This window comes from Anneissia japonica, unplaced genomic scaffold, assembly GCF_011630105.1.
Source record: "Anneissia japonica isolate Jap-2015-1 unplaced genomic scaffold, ASM1163010v1 scaffold288284_len1145801_cov181, whole genome shotgun sequence".
NCBI classification, from domain to species: Eukaryota; Metazoa; Echinodermata; class Crinoidea; order Comatulida; family Comatulidae; genus Anneissia; species Anneissia japonica.
This window is the reverse complement of record NW_022712730.1, coordinates 132,991-154,966: the sequence shown is the minus strand read 5'-3', so window position 1 is coordinate 154,966 and position 21,976 is coordinate 132,991. Positions and strand designations below refer to the sequence as shown.

At 35.2% G+C, this 21,976-nt stretch overlaps 2 protein-coding genes across 2 annotated transcripts in view; both read right to left on the bottom strand.

Moving 5' to 3' along the window:
• Positions 1 to 21: 21 nt before the first annotated feature.
• Positions 22 to 6,674, bottom strand: LOC117108137 (neurexin-4-like). Its single transcript, XM_033250090.1, has 4 exons — positions 6,667 to 6,674; positions 4,972 to 5,158; positions 1,155 to 1,284; positions 22 to 397 (listed from the first exon to the last, which is right to left on the bottom strand). Exons 1-4 carry the CDS (start codon positions 6,672 to 6,674, stop codon positions 219 to 221), a joined length of 504 nt encoding a protein of 167 aa, XP_033105981.1. The 3' UTR covers positions 22 to 218.
• A 5,507-nt stretch (positions 6,675 to 12,181) lies between these two features.
• LOC117108119 (contactin-associated protein-like 2) overlaps positions 12,182 to 21,976 on the bottom strand; it is a 31,117-nt gene continuing 21,322 nt past the window's right edge. The window contains exons 6-11 of the mRNA XM_033250063.1: positions 21,675 to 21,701; positions 20,165 to 20,218; positions 19,751 to 19,897; positions 18,609 to 18,763; positions 13,249 to 13,375; positions 12,182 to 12,482 (exon numbers count right to left, since the gene is read on the bottom strand). Coding sequence (XP_033105954.1) covers positions 12,304 to 12,482; positions 13,249 to 13,375; positions 18,609 to 18,763; positions 19,751 to 19,897; positions 20,165 to 20,218; positions 21,675 to 21,701 — 689 coding nt within the window. The 3' untranslated portion in view covers positions 12,182 to 12,303. The remainder of the gene's footprint in view (positions 12,483 to 13,248; positions 13,376 to 18,608; positions 18,764 to 19,750; positions 19,898 to 20,164; positions 20,219 to 21,674; positions 21,702 to 21,976) is intronic.

Sequence of the window (21,976 nt, the reverse complement as noted above, 5' to 3'; positions counted from 1 at the left end):
AGATGTGTATAAGAGGATACCTTCTAGATCATTATCACTCTTACTTTAAAATAATGTTGACATATTATTATATCATATTGATATTGTATTACTGTTTTCTATTGTTGTATTTCGCACATATAAAAAAAGATATTGATAGTTATAATCAGTAATTAGAATTAGTAATTGATTAATCTAAATACAATCATTATTGGTATTTTTTTAAAGTAAAATACGACTTAGGTACATTGCAATGGTCCAAGAGTGTAGACACCTTTCTCTCCTTTAGATCCAGTATCGCCAAAACGAAGCTGCGAGACAGGTAAAGTTGCTTTATCGGCAAGGTAGCCATGATCCTGACGTGGCACATTATCGTTGACGTCACAATTACATCGCCTACTGGGGTCGTCACATGTTCCTGAAATATAATAAATCAAAATTGATATTTCGAACATCAAAATCGGTAATGGTAAACCTATTCTTTGCGAAAATCTTCGGCCTGTAAAGCACAATGGTAATTGTATAACCTTTGTACTCTAGATGACAGTACATTTGCATTGGAGTGGATGTATTCTTTATATACTTTGACAATTATTTTTTTTGATCTGACTATAGAGCATATGTTTATTAATAAATATAGTAAAGGTGACATGATAATAATGATGGTATTAATAGTGATAACTTTATAACAAGCACTATGTTATGACCTGTACCGTATGCGTTTATTGCATACCGTAATTGTAGCAGTTAATAGGGAGTTTTCGATGCACGACGTTAACATTAACTTTCACGTTAGTACCCCCATGCAGCGCTCCGTCCCTTTTGTAAACGAATCGAAATACGCATGCGCATACCCGTAACTAACGGGTCGTCTGTGAAAGTTAAGGTTAACGTCGTGCATTGAAAACTCCCTAATCAGCGTACTGGCCACGGCACGGGTATTTGTACCTAAGGTACCCACTAATACTTCTGGGTGGAGAGAAACAAAAGTAGGTAAAGTATCTTGTTCTATGACACAAGCGAAATTCTTTGTGAAGGTCCGATTATGGTATAATCTGAGCGTAGTGTCATGCATGGAGAGTCGACTTGTCATTTTACTGCAATCGTAAATAGTGAGATATATCAGTTTGGATACAGAATGCCCATGCAGGCTACACAAGTTGATTTGAACTTACTCGTCATCCAGCACGCACACCCCCTAGTTCCTGTTGGAACTCCTCCCCAGTTCAACATAGGAATGCCATCAACTGAGACCCAATAGTGATTCACACCTTCAATTCCAAAAAGAGACCCAATGCATGCATACTGTGAAATAGATAAAATAAAGAATTGATTATTTTATTGGTCTGTTATTAGCCTCAATGGTGTATTTATGTGCCGTATCCGCGCCTAGTTTGCTGCGAATGTGATATCACACTTCCCCGTCATATTCATTACCGTAACTGACTAGCCCCATTCTTGAAAGAATTTTATGTGAAAAATATGTGATGTAACCATGTAGGCGTGGTTATGGCCTATTACACCAACATTCACATGTAATGAAATAAAAAATTAAAAAAAAATATAGAAATGAAGAAAAGAAAATGAATGAATGAAAAAAATATTAAAGTAAAAGAAACGAAAAGTAGGAAAATAGTTAATGGTTTTGGATTTATAAAATGGAAATGGAACACGATATATGAAAGTAACTTATAAAACTTCCTCAGTGGCGAGTGAGTGAAGTAAGCCTCGACGAGGGGGAAGATTTCCTTGACGAGAGCAAAGTAGGCGTGATCGAGCGTTGCTTAAAATCTTCCGAAAGTGGGCTGGGGGGGGGGGAGGGGGACGCCCCCTAAAATTTTTGACAATGTTTCAAAGGCTTATTTAATCTATTTTAGAGTCTACTATTATGTACAAAATAAACATAATTTTTTTTCTCCCCAACGAATTATGGTTTTTCTCCCCGACGGGGGGAATGGGGTTGGGGGATGGTGTTTGGGGCGCAGCTATACCCGAAGGGGCCTGGCGCCACCCCTGTTTCTTACATTGAAACTGCATTACGATGTTCGGAACTTTGTATACAATTTTACCATTATCATAATTTGTAAGTCTGTTGTATTTATTGCATACAGCTTAATATTCTTATTCTCTAAATTTATCTTATAGTAGAGTCTTGTAAGTTGCTCAATTTTTAACATGGTTTAAACTTGCAACTGGATTTCGTGTGCTTTTGGATCAGCAAATAAGTTAATAACATGATCAAAGTTAGCAATGTTGTCTGCTTCATCACGCTAAATACTAAGTAGTGCCAAAGCAAATAGCCTCGCTTTTTTTCTTTTGAGATATGGCAGGATGAGCTTTAGTGATGTAGTCATTACAGAATAGGATAAAAACAAAAGAAAACGGTCGAAATAAACTGAAAAGAAATCACAATCTATAAATTTACCAATAAAAACAACTAAATTCAGATTCTTATTATTAACTGGGAAATATTTATGCCTGACGACATACATCAATTTCCTTGTGTTTTTCTAAAAAGTGCTTATTTTTTGCTCTTATTCTCCCATTTCAGAGCCCACACAAACCTGGCGCCCGGGGCACCTGCCTTCCCTTGATCTCCCCCACCCTTGCTACGCCACTGAAAGTAGGCCTACTTAACAAGTTGATAACAACATAGTAACGTATGTTTATGATGATATTATAAGACATCTATGATCAGTGGTAGAGTAAGTGGGTCATTTGCAATGCTCGGTTCACACTATCATATATTACATTAAATACCTTAGGAACAACGTTTCCTAATGGGGAAACTTAAGATTTCATACCACTTGACCTCTTAGCTAACTGGAGTATCCGAACGATAATCAGAAGGTCCTAGGTTCAAATTCTGATTTTGACATATTTTTCTCAAAAGTATTTTTATCTGTAATTTTCATCAATAGATGCTCCATACCAATTTGGCTACTAATACCTGCGATTAGGGTCACACATCAAAATTTGTGACCCTAAAACTTGATAGTATAGAAAGAGCTTTTGAAAAGGGGTTTCTGGTATTTTGTGATATAATAATAATAATAATAATAATAATAATAATAATAATAATAATAATAATAATAATAATATTAATAATAATAATATTAATAATAATAATAATAATAATACTTATTTGACATTACACTTTTACCATTTACCACAGTGGCAGCACACAAGAAAGTGGTGCTGTCAATCTTAAACTAAAGAAACAAAGAGGAAAATAACAACTTTAAGCAAACCAATGAAAGAATTTAACTAAACAAATAATATACTGCACATAGTACACATAACCATGCATACAATATACGTTCTTCCCGACACACACACAATATATATATATATATATATATATATATATATATACATACAGAGCGTTATAAAAGTATATAAAAGGAATTAAATTTAAAATATAAGAACAAAATATGTAAAATATGTATTACTAAAGCAAAAATGCATTTAACCTGTTTTTAAATCCGATCTTCTATCCCATAAATACCTTCATTGGAGGATATAGAAACATAATACAAAATTTAAAAAAAAAAATATTTTTTCGGATACAAATACCAGATTATATTAGTCATTTAGAAGTTACAAAGAACAAAATATGTAAAATATGTATTACTAAAGCAAAAATGCATTTAACCTGTTTTTAAATCCGATCTTCTATCCAATAAATACCTTCATTGGAGGATATAGAAACATAATACAAAATTTAAAAAAAAACACATTTTTTCGGATACAAATACCAGATTATATTAGTCATTTAGAAGTTACAAAGAAATACAATGTGACCTGCTAGGTCAAAGGTCAAGAATAAAACTCTTTTCACAAAATTATTCGTTATAGTGAATGTTTAAAGTTGTTATAAAATTTGAGATGAAAATTAATTCTTCATGTATTGTACAGTGGTCTCCAAGATAGGAAAATTCTGAAGTACATGTCATAGTTCAAATGTGATGTTTCAAGTCATTTTCTGGAGCATGACAACAAATTAAACATGAAAGTTCTAAACAGGTTTCTGCAACCAGTTGTTGCAAAGGTCGAAACTCCTAATTTGCATATTTTAGCTAATTTGAACGTGACAATATGACCGAGATTTGATTTTTAGAATTTAATTTTCTCGTTGTATTACAGTGAATAGAAACATGTATTCGACCAATTTGACACCAAAATGAATTGTCTATGGTAGGATTTTTGACGATATGGAAATCTTGCAAAAATAGGGTCATAGTTCTAATCTGATATTTCCGGTCAATTTTGAAGCAAATGTTGCATTAAAACATAGAAACATGCATATTCTGAACTATTTAAAACTAAGTTTCTGTGACAATTGGTTACAAAGATATCGAACCCTATACTTTTATCCATAAATTGCATATTTTAGCTAATTTGCATATGAAAGGGACATAATATGACAGAAGAGCAATTTTCAGAATTTTATCTCCTCCTCACATTCCATCATTTAGAAAGAAAATTCTTTGTTGGCACTTTGTTGCCAGATTATATGTACATTTCAAATATTTTGGAGGTCATTTTGCAAAGTCTCTAATTTTTATTTGCATATAAGGTTCTGACACAAGCGTCATCCAGGCTTGGGTGATCATAAGGTGTCAATAAAAACACCCGGCATGGATTACTGCTTCTAACATTCCACTCCTCCTTTTTTTTTTCAGAATTTTTTTCCTAGACTAGTACTGTAAAAATAAGATAGGGGCCTATTTTTAAAAAGAAGAAAAAAAAAAGAAAAAACCTCATTTTTCTCCACGTTCAGTTCAGTTCTAAACATGGTGGGACTGAGGTGTGGCCCTTCTGTACTTGATCCACACTGAAAATGTTAATCCCAGCCCCCCTCCCCATCCGCATTAATGAGTCTAGCTACGAGCCTGAATGGGGGAGACAAAAGGCAACGCTAAAATAATTGATCAAAATGTTTTACACTACATTTTTATCCAAATGACGAATATCTACGAAGATACTAACCTTAATAAATTGTCTACACGATGATGACACGTTTTTGATAGCTGCTATCTGTTCTGACGTGAGGTCGTAGGTGATATTAACTATGAAGGACAACGAATCCTCCGCGTTGTTTACGACTCCATCTTCCTCCTTATTGTGATGAATTGTTGTATAACCTTGATTTGAATGATAGTTTTTAATAAATGTTCTTAAATTAAATTTCAAAGATATATAATGTAAGAAGGCAGACTTAAAAACTTTATAGATTCTAATTTCCTATATAGGCCTATTCATTCTTATTTTAACATAGGCCTAACAAAAGTAGAAACCTGAATAGAAAAGGAAGCATTCTATGCTCTCTCCAAGGCCATTTTGTTAAATGGACTTTTCCACTAAGCCCCGCCCCATGGATATTTGCTGCTAAGGTCCCACAAGACGACAGTGTGTTAAAGTATACACGAACACGTGCGTTTGTGGGACAACACGTGTGTTTGTAACACGCGTGCGTATTCTAGCGCTGTTCTGATTAGTCATTTGTTAAGTTTGATTGACACTCCAGAAAGGTTCCAGCCCGTTGCCACCCGGGCCCGTTGCCACCCGGCCCGTTGTCACCCGACTTTTTGCCACCCAGCCTTTTGCCACACGCGGCCCGTTGCCACCCGGCCCGTTACCACCCTAGGCCCGTTGCTACCCGGCCTTTAGCCACCCGGCCCGTTGCCACCCGGCCTTTTGCCACCCTAGGCCCGTTGCCACCAAGGCCTTTTGACAAACGGCCTTTGGATGATGTTTGAAATAAAAACAGGAATGAAGGAATTTTATGTTCAGCTCATATCTTCAACAATTAAGCATCTCAAAACAGCCATTCGTCGACACGCCAACAATTTCCGTCTTGAATTGCCTTACGTCCGTATTCTAAAAACTAACTTTAGTCGAACTTTAGTTGCAACTTTAACTTCGATTAGTATTCACAAACAACGTAGTCGAAGTTTTAACTACGACTAAATCAAGTCCTAGTTTTAGTTCAACCGCAGTCGACTGGCAAGCCGCGACTATCAAACTAACCAATGAAAAGGGCTAACTTTAACAGCAGACGAAATTTTAGAGATCCGGTAACGCGGGTGAATATTAAGCTGCCGTTTGTGGTTCAAAAACGTATTTCCTCATAATTCATAATAGACCATCATTCGCTTAATTAATTTTCTATAATAATAACTATATTAGTTGTTAACATATTACGATAAACAGTCACTGAAAATTTGCTTTCTATGGCCTGAGCGAGGGCGGCGCCATCTTTGTTGTTGTTATGGTGAAGCTAGATGATCGCAACCCGAGGGGATTTCGTGCAAATCAGGAACTATCGCATGTGGCTAGAACAAAACATGTTAATTTCTCCTTTTGGAAGCTAAACTTGATGTCTCTATTGTTTAACACACCGAAGATATATCAAACCTGCGTATACAATCGTTTTTATTCGTTTCACTTTATCGTGAGTTACAAAAACACGTTTTTAGTGGGGTAAATATTTCAAGTCGGCGATTTAGCCCGACCCTAGGCTGACTAAAAAAATCGGCCTCCGGAGGTATCATTTTAGTCGAGGTTCGCGTCATTTAAATACGAAATGACGTAATTTTTAAGTTTTAGCTCAAATTACGACTAAGTTTGTTTTAAGAATACCGGGGTAAGTCTCAAAACATCGCGGGAGTTATGCGTGTTTACGCTGTCATTTTGTTGGAACTTAGCAACAATAAAGGGGCGGGGCTTAAGCCTGGTTTTCCATATTTATATAGGGTGATACTCCCAGCGTATCTTACAAGGGCGGCTGATATTCAGGGGCCCTCTTTAAATAAATGAAATAATGTGATGCTTTTATCAGTGAAGTTGTTTTGTCCTGAGAAAAAGTCCTGCAGTGACAGGAATTGAACCCAGGACATTTGGATCAGAAAACAAGCATCTTAACCACTGAGCTATTCAACTCCACTCCATAAAAATCGCTGCACGCTATCGCCGACTCCTTTGGCGACGCTGATTGGTCAGTTGAATCAGGGAGCGTTCCGGATTGCGTCGGGGACAACTACGCAGTGCAAGGTTTGCAAGTGAAAACGCTGTAGATTGTGTAGCGATTTTAAGAAAACAAGGCTTTAACAGAGGCGGCACTGTAGGGGTCGAGGAGTCAAAGGACCCTCGTCGGGGACAATATTGAAGGGGCGGGGTTTAAACTTGGTTTCCATAAAAACCGCTAAACGCTATCACCAAATCCTTTGGCGACGCTGAATCAGCGTTCCTGATTGTTCCCGAGACTTCCCGATTGCGTCCGAGACAGCCGCTACCGTACGCATAGCAAAGATTGCAGATTGAGTGAAAACGCTGTAGCGATTGTGTAGCATTTCTATGGAACACACGAAGATGATTTGATGCTTAGGCTACTTCAATGCAATCTCAATGAGCGCTAGTTTCCAAATGACTTATATTGCATTTATGCGTTTGAGGTAGGTGAGGACGTTTCTGGCTGGTACCTACGGAAACACTCGTATCTTTTCACTTCCTTATTTGAGTGTTACAATAACATTAGTTGAAATGGGTGACCTGGAATAAGGCTTATCCCAACACCACTATAGTTATTCTAAAAATAACAATGTTCTTTTACAGTAGGCCTAATACCTAAAACGAATAGGCCCTATCCTAAAAATTCATTGCCGTTAAATCTAAATTTGCACTCATATCGTCAAAACATTTTGTAGCCATAGAACAACTTTTTGATAAGCAGGCATGAAAATGTCATCTTTTTAATTAGGAAAGACTTTTGTTAAATGTATTGACAACAGCGCGAGAACAATTTTTATGTAAACTATGCAATGATATTTCTAAATTTTGAATATTCTAATTGTGTGTACTATGTACTGTATTTTCATTATATTTTTATATAATCGATATCATGTTTTTTCCGTCCCTTTTTGTAATGTTTTTATATGCAACATAGGCTTATCTTTAAAATGTTTAAAATTTTCAGTTTAATTTGTTTTACTGGCCTAGCTGTTGGATGATGTTTGAAATAAAATAAAAAAAAAAAATAAACGGGACACTCACTACGTCGGTCGTACGACGAATCCAACTCATCTCCATGTGAATGCTACACGACGCGACGCCGCCGCACAGTGGGCCAGACTGAAGGCAAAGTGTGCCAAAATTAATTACTCAATACAGAAGCAAATCTAAGCGAATACAAGAATTATCTAGAGGTTTTTATACCCGTAGAATTCAATAAAAACATTTTCAAATCTATATGACGTCATTTTTGTACTGTTTTCTGATTGGGCGATGTCAGTTTTCATTGTAATATCAAAACAAGTTGATATTGCAATGATTTTTGAAATGTTTAAGGAGGTTTGGGACAAAAAACCTCTGTGGGAAACTTTTTGTATTTTCCATGATGTCATCAAAATACATTTTTCTAATTGGACAGTGTCAAAAGTGTTTTAGGCATAGGCCAACATTAACATTTTTATTGTTAATTTTACAATGAATATAAATGTTTTTTTTAATATAAATTGGAATCGAAGTCGAAATCAAAATTCATTATAATACCAGACAACCTAATTTTACATTTTTTAAATGTAAAATGTGTTTGCATCTGAGATTCCATGGAATTATCAGACATTAGGCCTATACCAACTTGATGTCATGATATATTAATTCCGTCCTCAATCATATTAGGCCTATATTGTAAAAGTATCGATAATGGTCGTTTTATGTTTCTTTTTATAATTCTCAGTGCAGTGTGAACGAGGAGGCTTTGAAGAGGAACTTTTCCTGTCCTCTTTGACAGGTATACTGTACCACCAGGATAGCAATGTTTTTTTGCTACTCTTATTTTGGTGTAAGGGGGAGTCTCATTTTACTATGGAGCTACATCTGTCATCTGTCGTGAACGATTCCGGTTTGCACCTCAGGGTGACGCCAGCAGGGGTGGGGAGGGGAAGGGGAAAGGAAGGGTCCCCGTCGAGGAGAGCTCCCCCACCCCCGGCGTTGGGGAGATAAACTACAATTCGTCAGGGAGAAATAAAATGTGTATGTATTTTCTACATATTAGTAGACTCTAAAATCGATTCTTCTTGAACGCCCCTTGCAATGCTGAATAAATACGTTCAGTGCGTACATTATGTCAACATCTCTTGTACTTTACCCTTGTGCGAACTCTGGAATGATCCTCCATACTTCGGTAGGACGTCCCGGTTTGGGTTGTTTTTAAGTCTTGTGGGTTTTCTGCTGGTGTGAATATCTCTGTTTTGTGTCAAAACATTAATAACTTCATCAGAAAATGGAATCCTGTTGTCTAGCCACGAGTTATTTTCTTTAGAAACACGGCAAACACGTTACGTTCTTATAACGTTCTTGGTCAATGTTGTGGTTAGGTATGTCACAAAATAACGTTGTACACAACGTTGTAGGAACGTGTAAACGTTGTGAAATTATGTTCAGTACGTATTTATGGTTCTACAAAATAAAGTTTTCAACACAAAACTGTAACGTTATTGTCACGTTATCATAACGTATTATTGTTTGCTGGGAAGGTCGTTACTACTCGCGTAGTAGCTTACCTCTCCTTAAGTTGAAACAGGCAGCTTTCAAAGTCTGGATGTCTTTGAATAAAGTTAAAAACAGTTGACGCCTAGATATAGGCCTGCTTGTAGATATCATCTTCATTATGATATATGATATTTGGATTATTAGACTGCTCAAAATTTAATAAAGTATTCTAAACAGCAACAAAATATTAGAAGATTTGCTACTGTTAAATCAGGAGTAGTTTGTCAATTTTTGGAGTGCTTTTTCCACGCTTTGCATGAACTGGTTGAGTAGACGAGCGTACATCCCTCTGATTTGCGGTTTGCTCTAATTAAATTGTGTCTCAAATGTACGAAAACAAGACTGATAAAAGCTCGTCTAGCTCGCGAAGTTGCAAAAAGTAGCAGCTAAATTTGGTACCATCATAAAGCTAAGGCTATACTGAAGATGGTGATGTAAAAATTAAAGCATGAATCCACATGAATCTAAACTTTCTCTCCTACTATTCTAAAAATAGATTTTAAAATATTTTTTCTGTCGTTTAAACAACGATTTGTTATTTGTTAAACTTCAAATTTAAACCAAAACATATATTTGTGTTCCCCAATTTATATACAAGAAACGTGTACATTTTGAAGTAATTCCGAATTTTCTGTAAGAAAAAAAAACGTGTTTTGGTATAATATAGTCAATTATAGCATTTGAAATATTTATAGAGAAATTTCCTACATTTGTTGAAAAATACTACCCTTAATATTCGTTTAAATGTAAAATATTTTCAGGATAGATTCACCAGGGTATACCCATCTTCAATCATGTGAAAAAGTTTAAAAGCCATAGTCACCAAAATGGACTTTTGGCACACTTTGATTTCGCCCTGGCCCACTGTGCGCCGTCTGCTGATTTTCGGTGGCACTCTGAACGGATCGCCATTAACAACGATCCGTCGCACGCGCGTCGGCGTTACGCTCTTGACGATCGTATGGTGCAGTGGGTACCTGGCTTAACTTGTTTTATAAGGTTATACTTTAATGGATGTAATATAAGTTGTATCAAAATAACATGAAAAGAACAAGAGTGCTACAATTTTTAAAAGTTTTCTCATTTACTGCTTACAAAATAAACTAAGGAAGATCAAGGTAAAAACCGTTAGAACATGTCATTTTTAAACAAGGGTGGTGCCAGGATTTGCCAAACGAGGGTGGGGATCTAAGTCTCTGAAAAGGGTAGGGGTGACATTCCTGACGAGAGTGAAGCGGGCGTTTGTCGGGCGTCGTTTAACATTTTTGGAAGTGGTGAGCTTTACGAAACTATGACAATTTAGGGATTTGAAAGGTGTAATCGATTTTAGAGTTTCATAATAATATCTAATGAATACGTTTAATTTTATTCTCCCTAAAAATTGTGGTTATTCTCTCCGACGGGGGACGCGGGATCCCCGCCCCCATTGCTACAGTATACACAGCACTGTAGATTTTAACGCATTCGATGTTCAATCTACTATTAAGCATCGCTCGCGGCTAGATTTGGAAATCACAACTTGAGTTTCCCTAAAAATGTTTGGGAAGGAAAAGCATCATACATTATAAATATACTGTAATAGTATCTAAATGGTTATAACATGACCAGTTTTATGTTTTATGATCAATCACAACTGCCTATAAATAATATTTTACAATTAAGCTATATATAACTAAAATTAACGATATTTAAATAAGGCTTTTAAAATTGGCATAAATTGACAATTAGAAGTTCATTCTTAAACATTTATTTATTTATTTATTTTCATTATTTTATTTATATATTTATTTTATTCAATTTTATTTATTGGGGCTAAGGGGGCTAGTTAAGAAAGGGGCCAAGCTCGATTAGACTTGTCTATTTCTTGGCTCCTATTGTATAATATTTTTTTTTTTTTTGCCTATACAATAAAGAAGAAAACATTTCCTCACGAAATAAGCCAATTCGTAGTTTGAACGCGCATGTCCATATCCATGGTTAATCGACGTAAACCTATGTTGTGTGTATGTACTGCGCATGTCCATATCCATGGTCAATCGACGTAAACCTGTGTTGTGTGTATGTACTGCGCATGTCCATATCCATGGTCAATCGACGCAAACCTGTGTTGTGTGTATGTACTGCGCATGTCCATATCCATGGTCAATCGACGTAAACCTATGTTGTGTGTATGTACTGCGCATGTCCATATCCATGGTCAATCGACGTAAACCTATGTTGTGTGTATGTACTGCGCATGTCCATATCCATGGTCAATCGACGTAAACCTATGTTGTGTGTATGTACTGCGCATGTCCATATCCATGGTCAATCGACGTAAACCTATGTTGTGTGTATGTACTGCGCATGTCCATATCCATGGTCAATCGACGTAAACCTATGTTGTGTGTATGTACTGCGCATGTCCATATCCATGGTCAATCGACGTAAACCTATGTTGTGTGTATGTACTGCGCATGTCCATATCCATGGTCAATCGACGTAAACCTATGTTGTGTGTATGTACTGCGCATGTCCATATCCATGGTCAATCGACGTAAACCTATGTTGTGTGTAACTTTAGATGTGTATAAGAGACAGCAAGATACATTATGATAAATATATTGTGTTCTAGATATCTTCTAGATCTTTATTACTTGTTGTATTTCGCAATTAAAAGTACAAATTTCACATATGCAAAAAGATAGTTACTGTATCATCAGTAATTAAAATTAGTAATTTATTATTCGAAATACCATCATTATTGGTATTTTGTTAGTAGAGTACGACTTAGGTACATTGCAATGGTCCAAGAGTGTAGACACCTTTCTCTCCTTTAGATCCAGTATCGCCAAAACGAAGCTGCGAGACAGGTAATGTTGCTTTATCGGTAAGGTAGCCATGATCCTGACGTGGCACACTATCGTTGACGTCACAATTACATAGCCTAGTGGGGTCGTCACATGTTCCTGAAATATAATAATTCAAAATTGATATTTCGAACATCAAAATCGGTAATGGTAAACCTATTCTTTGCGAAAATCTTCGGCCTGTAAAGCACAATGGTAATTGTATAACATTTGTACTCTAGATGACAGTACATTCGCATTGGAGTGGATGTATTCTTTATATACTTTGACAATTATTTTTTTAATCTGACTATAGAGCATATGTTTATTAATAAATATAGTAAAGGTGACATGATAGTAATGATGGTATTAATAGTGATAACTTTATAACAAGCACTATGTTATGACCTGTACCGTATGCGTTTATTGCATACCGTAATTGTAGCAGTTAATAGGGAGTTTTCGATGCACGACGTTAACATTAACTTTCACGTTAGTACCCCCATGCAGCGCGATAGCTCCGCCCCTTTTGTAAACGAATCGAAATACGCATGCGCATACCCGTAACTAACGGGTCGTCTGTGAAAGTTAAGGTTAACGTCGTGCATTGAAAACAAACTCCCTAATCAGCGTACTGGCCCCGGCACGGGTATTTGTACCTAAGGTACCCACTAATACTTCTGGGTGGAGAGAAACAAAAGTAGGTAAAGTATCTTGTTCTATGACACAAGCGAAATTCTTTGTGAAGGTCCGATTATGGTATAATCTGAGCGTAGTGTCATGGATGGAGAGTCGACTTGTCATTTTACTGCAATCGTAAATAGTGAGATATATCAGTTTGGATACAGAATGCCCATGCAGGCTACACAAGTTGATTTGAACTTACTCGTTATCGAGCACGCACACCCTATAGTTCCTGTTGGAGCTCCCCAGTTCATCATAGGAATGCCACCAACGGAGACCCAAGTATGATGCAGACCTTCTTGTAAAAACTTAGACCCAACGCATGCATACTGTGAAATAGATAAGATAAAGAATTGATTATTTTATTGGCCTGTTATTAGCCTCAATGGTGTATTTATGTGCCGTATCCGCGCCTGGTTTGCTGCGAATGTGATATAACGCTTCCCTGTCATATTCATTATCGTAACTGACTAGCCTCATTCTTGTTGGAAGAATTTTATGTGAGAAATATGTGATGTACTCATATGTAGGCGTGGTTATGGCCTATTACACCAACATTCACATGTAATGAAATAAAAATGAAAAAAATATAAATGAAGAAAAGAAATGAATGAATAAAAAAAAAAGAAACGAAATGAAGGAAAATGAATGGTTTCGAATTTATATAATGGAAATGGAATATGATATGAAAGAATGGGAAAATTAGAACTATTTAGAAAAAATTATTAATAATTATGTAATATTCCATAAACTACGTAGCTTATAAAACTTTATCAGTGACGAGTCAGTGAAGTGAGAAAAACTCAGATAGTATATGGGCAATTTCACAGTTAATAATGGACACGCCTCAGACAATACTTGTTAGCAAGATATAACCACTGATCTTGTGGTATGACCAAAGATGCTATTCAATGTTTAAAATGAAATATTTTTACATGTATATAATTAAATCATATAAATGAGTATACCTATTTAAAAAATTTCAATGTCATACAATTTGCAGTAACAAAAGGAGATAAATTGACGTACTTTCTAGCCATAATACACTATTCAAAAGTGTGACATGACAATAATGTTTCTATAAGAAGTAATTAGGCCTAATAGAAACTAATAAGATAAAACACTAGAAAGAAAAATGAAAGCATTTATTTATTTTAAAAATATGCAATTTGATGGTTTTTATAATGCTTGTAAGATTTGTATGTCAAAAAAATCAGAAAGTTCAAAGTGGCTCAATATTCCTAAAAGGAAATCTATGTTTTATTTTTCAATGTTTATCCAATTAGTGAATATACATAGTAAGAAAATACATTAAAAAATTTGTAATGTTGGATTTTATTGCAGCAATTACTGAAGGTCATTGATCCAAAAGTATGTCAAAAATATGTTCGACCGTTTCAATGGAATATGATTTGTTGTTGGGTATTAAAATACAAAAATGTGTATTTTGAAATACAATTTGACTATCTTATCACAACCCTTTTTCAAAACATTGATATATCTTTTGCTCCACACAGTTTGGCCTAAATCTTCTGTGTTCTATTTTCCTCGAAAATGTCACGATGGCGTTTCCATTTTCTGTGAAACTGCCTATATGCACTATCTATATTTATACCTATATCTATATCTATACATATATCATATTACGTAATATGATAAAGGTTGTGTCTTTGCTGGTACTAACAGTCGTTTTAGCTGGTAAATTACATATTAGAATTTACTATGGGGAAAAAAACCAAACATCAGAAAGAAGACGTGGCAAGTTAAGATAATATAAATATGGCTAAGTGTGGATCATTTATAAAGTCAGAAAACTTGGGTTCTAAAGTAGGCAGTGGCGTAGCTAGAGGTTTTGGCGCCCGGAGGAAAGAGTAGAAAATTGCGCCTCACCCCCCCCCCCCTCCAATTACAATTATAATATTTTGAAATAAATTGATATTGGTTGTATATACTTTAAGCATATCCGTACCGTAGGTCCATATCATGCACTGTCTAAATAACATTATTTAAACCCGAATAGGCTATTATTATTCTAGCTCTCATATTATGTTCTTTCTTACCAAGGGTGCCGCAAGGATTTGCCCGAGAGGGGTCCGAGGTCCGTGATGGGGGGAGGGGGAAGCGGCCATGCACCGACGCGGGGGGAAATTTCCTTGACGAAAGCAAAGTGGGCGTGATCAAGCGTCGCTTAAAATCTTCCGAAAGTGGGCTGGGGGTGACGCCCCCTAAGATTTTTGACAATCTTTCAAAGGCTTATTTAATCTATTTTAGAGTCTACTAATATGTACAAAATAAATATATATATTTGTTTTCTCCCCAACGAATTATGGTTTTTCTCCCCGACGGGGTTGGGGTACAGATATCCCCGAAGGAGGCCTGGCGCCACACCGTTTCTTACATTGAAACTGCATGACGATGTTCTGAACTTTGTATACAACTTTACCATTATCCTAATTTGTAAGGCTGTTATATTTATTGCATACAGCTTAGTATTCTTATTCTCTAAATTTAACTTATAGTAGAGTCTTGTAAGTTGCTGAATTTTTAACATGGTTTAAACTTGCCACTGAATTTCGTGTGCTTTTGAATCAGTAAATAAGTTAATAACATGATCAAAGTTAGCAATGTTGTCTACTTCATCACGCTCAGTCTAAGTAGTGTTTTAGTAGTTGTAAACGTAACGATAGATAAACAACAAACTAATAACATAAAACTGTACAATTTATTTCCAAGTGAAAAGCGTATGGTAGATAAAAAACACTTAAGGTGTAGATCGGCAAACAATAAAGAATATACAAGTTGAAACAATAAAGACGTACTGTTTATCAAAAGGTGTAATTCAACTGAGTACCAAAGGTTCAGATAGTTGTGATATATATGGCATCACCAATCACTCCCTATGACCAATAGCAATTGAGAATTACAGTGGCCTTATTTTATGCCAAGGGAGTGACCACATTCCAAAAAAAATGCAGACTGCTTATATTTATTATCTTTAAGGGGGTCTTAGGTAGTTGTCTAAACGACCTTACCATGTGAAGATATATGAGGTCGTTGTACTTTATATACAAAGATGGTTAAATAATTAAAGTTAAGTGAAAATTCTCTAAAAAGACACACACCATGTTTGATAATAGTGGTATGAAACTGCTACAGTGTCAAAGCAGATAGTCTCGCTTTTCCCATCGTGGCTTTGAGATATGGCAGGATGAGCTCTAGTCATGTAGTCATTACAGAATAGGATAAAAAAACAAGAGAAAACGGCCGAAATGGACTAAAAAAAGAAATCAGAATCTATAAATTTTCCAATAAAAACAACTACATTAAGATTCTTATCATTAACTGGAAAACAATTCATGCCTGGCGACATACTGATTACTGTACATCAATTTCGTCGTGATTTTCCAAAAAGTGCTTATTTTTTACACTTATTCTCCCATTTCAGCGCCCCACAAACCTGGCTCCCAGGGCACGTGCCCTCTCTTGACCCCCTAGCTACGCCACTGAAAGTAAGCCTACCTAACAAGTTGATAAAAACATAGTAACGTATGTTTATGATGATAAGACATCTATGATCAGTGGATAGAGTAAGTGGGTCACATGCAATGCTCGGTTCACACTATCAAATATTACATTAAATACCTTAAGAAAAACTTTTCCTAATGGGGAAACTTAAGATTCTATACCACATGACCTCTTAGCTAAGTGGAGTATCCGAACGATAACCGAAGGTCCTGGGTTCAAATTCCGATTTTGACATATTTCTCTCAAAAGTATTTTTATCTGCAATTGTCATCAATAGATGCTCCATACCAATTTAGCTACTAATACCTGTGATTAGGGTCACACATCAAAATTTGTGACATTGAAAAGTTGTTGAAATGTAATCGACACGACAGAAATGTGGTCCATTTGGCTCATGGACTGACGGCGAATGGTTCTGTCACATTTTTATTCTCTCTATATGTCATGCACTTCCGGTAGGCCCTACTACAATTCTGTCTCTTATACACATCTAGATGTGTATAAGAGACAGTATATATACAGAGCATTATAAAAATATATAAAAGGAATTAAATTTAAAACCTAAGGAAAAAATATGTATTACTAAAGCAACAACGCATTTAACCTGTTTTTAAATCCGATCTTCTATCCCATAAATACCTTCATTGGAGGAAATAGAAACATAATACAGCCTAAAATAAAACATTTGTTCGGATACAAATACCAGGTTATATTCGTCATTTAGAAGTTACAAGGAAATACAAAGTGACCTGCTAGGTCCAAGGTCTAGAATAAAACTCAAGTGGCTCTTTTTACAAAATTATTCGTTATAGTGAATGTATTTAAAGTTGTTATACAATTTGAGACCAAAATCAATTCTTCATGTACAGTAGTCTCCAAGATAGGAAAATTCTGAAGTACATGTCATAGTTCAAATGTGATGTTGGGTCATTTTCTGGAGCATTGAAACAAATACAACATGAAAATTCTAAACAGGTTTCTGCAACCAGTTGTTCCAAAGATAGAAACTCATAATTTAACCCCGAATTCGCATATTTTAGCTAATTTGCATATGAACGTGACATGACCGAGGTTTGATTTTTAGAATTTATTCTCCTCGTTGTATTACAGTGAATAGAAACATGTATTCGACCAATTTAAGACCAAAATGAATTCTCTATAGCAGGAGTTTTGGAGATATGGAAATCGTGGAAAAATAGCGTCATAGTTCAAATCTGATATTTCCAGTCAATTTGAAACAAATGTTGCATTAAAGCATAGAAACATGCATATTCTGAACTATTTAAAACAAAGTTTCTGTGACCACTGGTTACAAAGATATCGAACCCTATACTTTTGTCCCTAAATTATTTTTATTTTTATTTATTTATTTAAAACCACAACCAACAGCAAAATAAACTCGCCAATAATAGGAGGGTTAATAAACAAGAATACAAATACAAACCTATATTTTAGCTAATTTGCATATGAACGGGACATAATGTGACAGAAGAGCAATTTTCAGAATTTTATCTCCTCCTCACATACCATTATTTAAAAAAGAAAAATCTTTGTTGGTACTTTTTTGCCCGATTATATACACATTTCAATTTTTTTTTTTTTGAGGTCATTTTGCAAAACGTCCCTAATTTCTATTTTGCACATAAGGTTCAGACGCAAGTGTCATCCAGGCTGGGGGTGAACAGAAGGTGTCTATAAAAACATCTGGCATGTATTACTGCTTCTAACATTCCACTCCTCCTGACGTCATTATTTCCAGATTTTTTTCCTATACTAGTACTGTAAAAATAAGATAGGGGGCCTAGTTTGAAAAAAAGACAAACAAAAAAACAAAACAAAACAAAATACAAGTTCAGTTAAGTTCAATTCAGTTCAGTTCCAAACACTCCCGCATTAGTGTGTCTAGCTACGGGCCTGAATGGGTGAGTTAGACGACAGGGTGGTTGGCTTATAAAAGACAAGGCAACGCTGAAATAATTGATAAAAATGTTTTACACTAAGTTTTTATCAAAATAACGAATCTACCAAGATGCTAACCTTAATAAATTGTCTACATGATGATGACACGCTTTTGATAGCTGCTATCTGTTCTGGCGTGAGGTCGTAGGTGATATTAACTATGAAGGAGAACGAATCCTCGGCGTTGTTAACGATTCCTTCTTCTTCCTTATTGTGATGAATTGTTGTATAACCTTGATTTAAAAATAGTTAACATTTTAGATATATACTGTAAGAATGCAGACTTAAACGCTTATAGATTCTAATTTCTTATTCAAGCCTATTATTGTTATTTTAATATAGGCCTAACAAAAGTAGAAACCTGAATAGAAAAGGAAGCATTCTATGCTCTCTCCAAGGCCATTTTGTTAAATGGACCTTTCCACTAAGCCCCGCCCCATGGATATTTGTTGCTAAGGTCCAACAAGACGACAGTGTTAAAGTATACACGAACACGTGCGTTTGTGGGACAACACGTGTGTTTGTGAGAAGCGTGCGTATTCTAGCGCTGTTCTGATTGGTCGGTTAAGTTTGATTGACACTCCAGAATGGTAAGACAACGTGTTCGGTACTTTTGTTCCCAATGATAAGTTGTTGAAATGTAATCGACACGACAGAAATGTGGTCCATTTGGCTCATGGACTGACGGCGAATGGTTCTGTCACATTTTTATTCTCTCTATATGTCATGCACTTCCGGTAGGCCCTACTACAATTAAAGAAAATAAATGCTTTAAATTCATAATATTAATATTAATACCATAATTTAACAACTTTATACAATGACGATTATGGTATTAATATTAATTCATAATATTAATACCATAATCGTCATTGTATAAAGTTGTTAAATTACAGAGGTTTTGAGCTGCCAATTCATCAAGAGACGTACATTTACGTGAGCTGTAGTTTTGCTGGAACTTAGCAGCAATATTTAAGGGATGAGTATTAATGTAACAGTTCATTGATATGTAGGCCTATTAAAGTCCATTTATATTCATGAGGTTCTCACTTATCATGACTGTAAAATAAAAATATCAGCCTACCAGCCTGGTGTGTCTAGGCCTAGTACTTCGAACTTCAAAATGCCTAAGTGACATTGATTGATAAATTGATTTTAAGGTTTTTCTTTGTCGACTAAAGTTAAATGTACGTTCAAAATAAACGTAAGAAATGACGTACTCAGTGTCAAATCAGATGTCATATCACATACAACCGAGAACGGATCCAATCCAGTATTCGGACCATCAGGATCAATCTTATAAACACCATTAAATTTAACACCGGCCTTTTTGAGGGCATCACATGACGTCAAGATCTGTTCTTCACCTATTTGATCAATCAAAACTTCATACAAGTTTATAAGTTATATATAGGTTTACGTTTTATTTGGCACATTTTATTAGTATGTAGACCTATTAGTAAATTCAGTTGAAAATCGTTAAGTCAATGGAAATTTATCGATAGATTTCTAAATTTTGAATAAAATCTTTCATTGCATTTCACTTCAGGACATACAGCTCTATTAACAACTTACTCCGCACAGTTATGACAGCAAGAATCGGATAATATTAAAGCACAGTTACAGTACGGTACCTGGTACATATTTTGGTCCAGGTTGGCCAGGCGGTCCCTGTACTCCTTGTTCACCTAGGAGAGGAGAATAACTAATAGTGTACGTGACGAGAATGCATCAGAACTTGCTTTTGGTAAGATTCATTAAGCAATGTAGTAGGCCTAAGTGTACGTATTGCAACATATAAGGCCTCTGTCAATAATACGCTCGTTGATAGAAGTATCGCTTATATAGATTTAGTATTCCAAATGTAGCTTTTCACTTTTCAAGCCTCACAAGTAGCGGTGGTTGAATCTCGTTTGAAAAAATTCAATTATTGTTAAACGAATGCTAAATTAGAAATTTACAACGAAACACAGGTAGCCCGGTTGGTTATGACATCTTCAAATTTATTCAGGAACCCGGAGTTTCCCGATTGTGTAGATTTTTCATTCTACCAGAGAAATTTCCTTGCTTTTTTAGTTTTAATATTTTAACACCCTAGATTATCGGCACAAAATTTTAAGTACGCCATACCTTTCTTTCCATGGGGTCCTCTTTCCCCTGTAATGATTAAAATTAAACATTGGAGGGTCATTTGAATATTTGAGATCCCAGACATAATATATCTATAAATAATTTTCAATGGGTGTAAATGTAACTTTCTATAATAGTTTGTAAAGATCCAGTAAAGAAATGACTGAATTTTTGTGATGATCCGGCGTAGGGTGTGAACATGAGGACCATTTAAAGGCAAACGTCCCAGACCAGATATTTCAAAAACGGGTCAACTGATCCGAATAAAACTTTCGGGAAAGTTTAAACCAAGTTACAAGGAAGGTATTAGTATGTGAAGGGGACGATCCAGGTTAGGGTGTAAATTTGAGGGTCATTATGTCCCAGTTATAGACGGATGAAAACGACACTTTGCAGAATAGTTTTTCATGTTGAAATGAAGAAATGATCCAATTTTGGTGACAATCTGCAGTAGGGTGTGAATATGAGGACCATTTAAAGATTTTTTGTTGACAGTTGATTAAATTATTTGAGCGCAATTTACGTTTTCTAAAGCGCTTAAACCAGTTACAGATAGGTTAAACTCGCTATTACCATTGAAATGTTTTTTTTCCGCCCCTTCTATTTTTCCACTTCATTAAAATGATATTGGTTTTCCGTGTTTTTCATACCTTTTCGAGACTTTTTTTTGTTGCAATTTCAACTTCATTTCTCGATGGGGAAAAGCCCTATATTTTGTTGTTAAAACAGACATAGTAAGTCTAGTTCTCAATTATGTCTGTGCAGCCGTTTTGAGATATTTCGAACACAAGAAAAAAACTGAAACAGCAAAGCGTTACACACACGCAAACATCATTAAACGAAAACATATCTCCTGGCGAAGATACTGATAATAATAATAATAATAATAATAATAATAATAATAATAATAATAATAATAATAATAATAATAATAATAATAATAATAATAATAATAATAATTATTATTATTATTTATTATTACTAAATTATTGGCACAAAAATTATACGCTTTACCTTGCGGTCCCGTTTCTCCCACTGGACCTGCAATGATTAAAATTAAACAGCCGTCATATTTATAATAATAATAATAATAATAATAATAATAATAATAATAATAATAATAATAATAGTAATAATAATAATAATAATAATCGTATATATATTTATTCATATTTAAAAAATGAACAAATTTATTGCCCATTTATTGTCCATAGAACATATATGGGTCTAAGCACTTACTGTTTTACACTATTTATTATAGACTAGAAATTGCAAATTGCAAGTGAAGTGCTGCGAAGTACAACTGCATATAAATG

Excerpts from the sequence above, each read along its gene's own strand:
- LOC117108137 (XM_033250090.1), bottom strand. Across the intron at positions 1,285-4,971 it reads CGTGTAGACAATTTATTAAG|TATGCATGCATTGGGTCTCT; the intron begins GTTAGTATCTTC and ends TCTATTTCACAG. Across the intron at positions 398-1,154 it reads GTGTGCGTGCTGGATGACGA|GAACATGTGACGACCCCAGT; the intron begins GTAAGTTCAAAT and ends ATTATATTTCAG.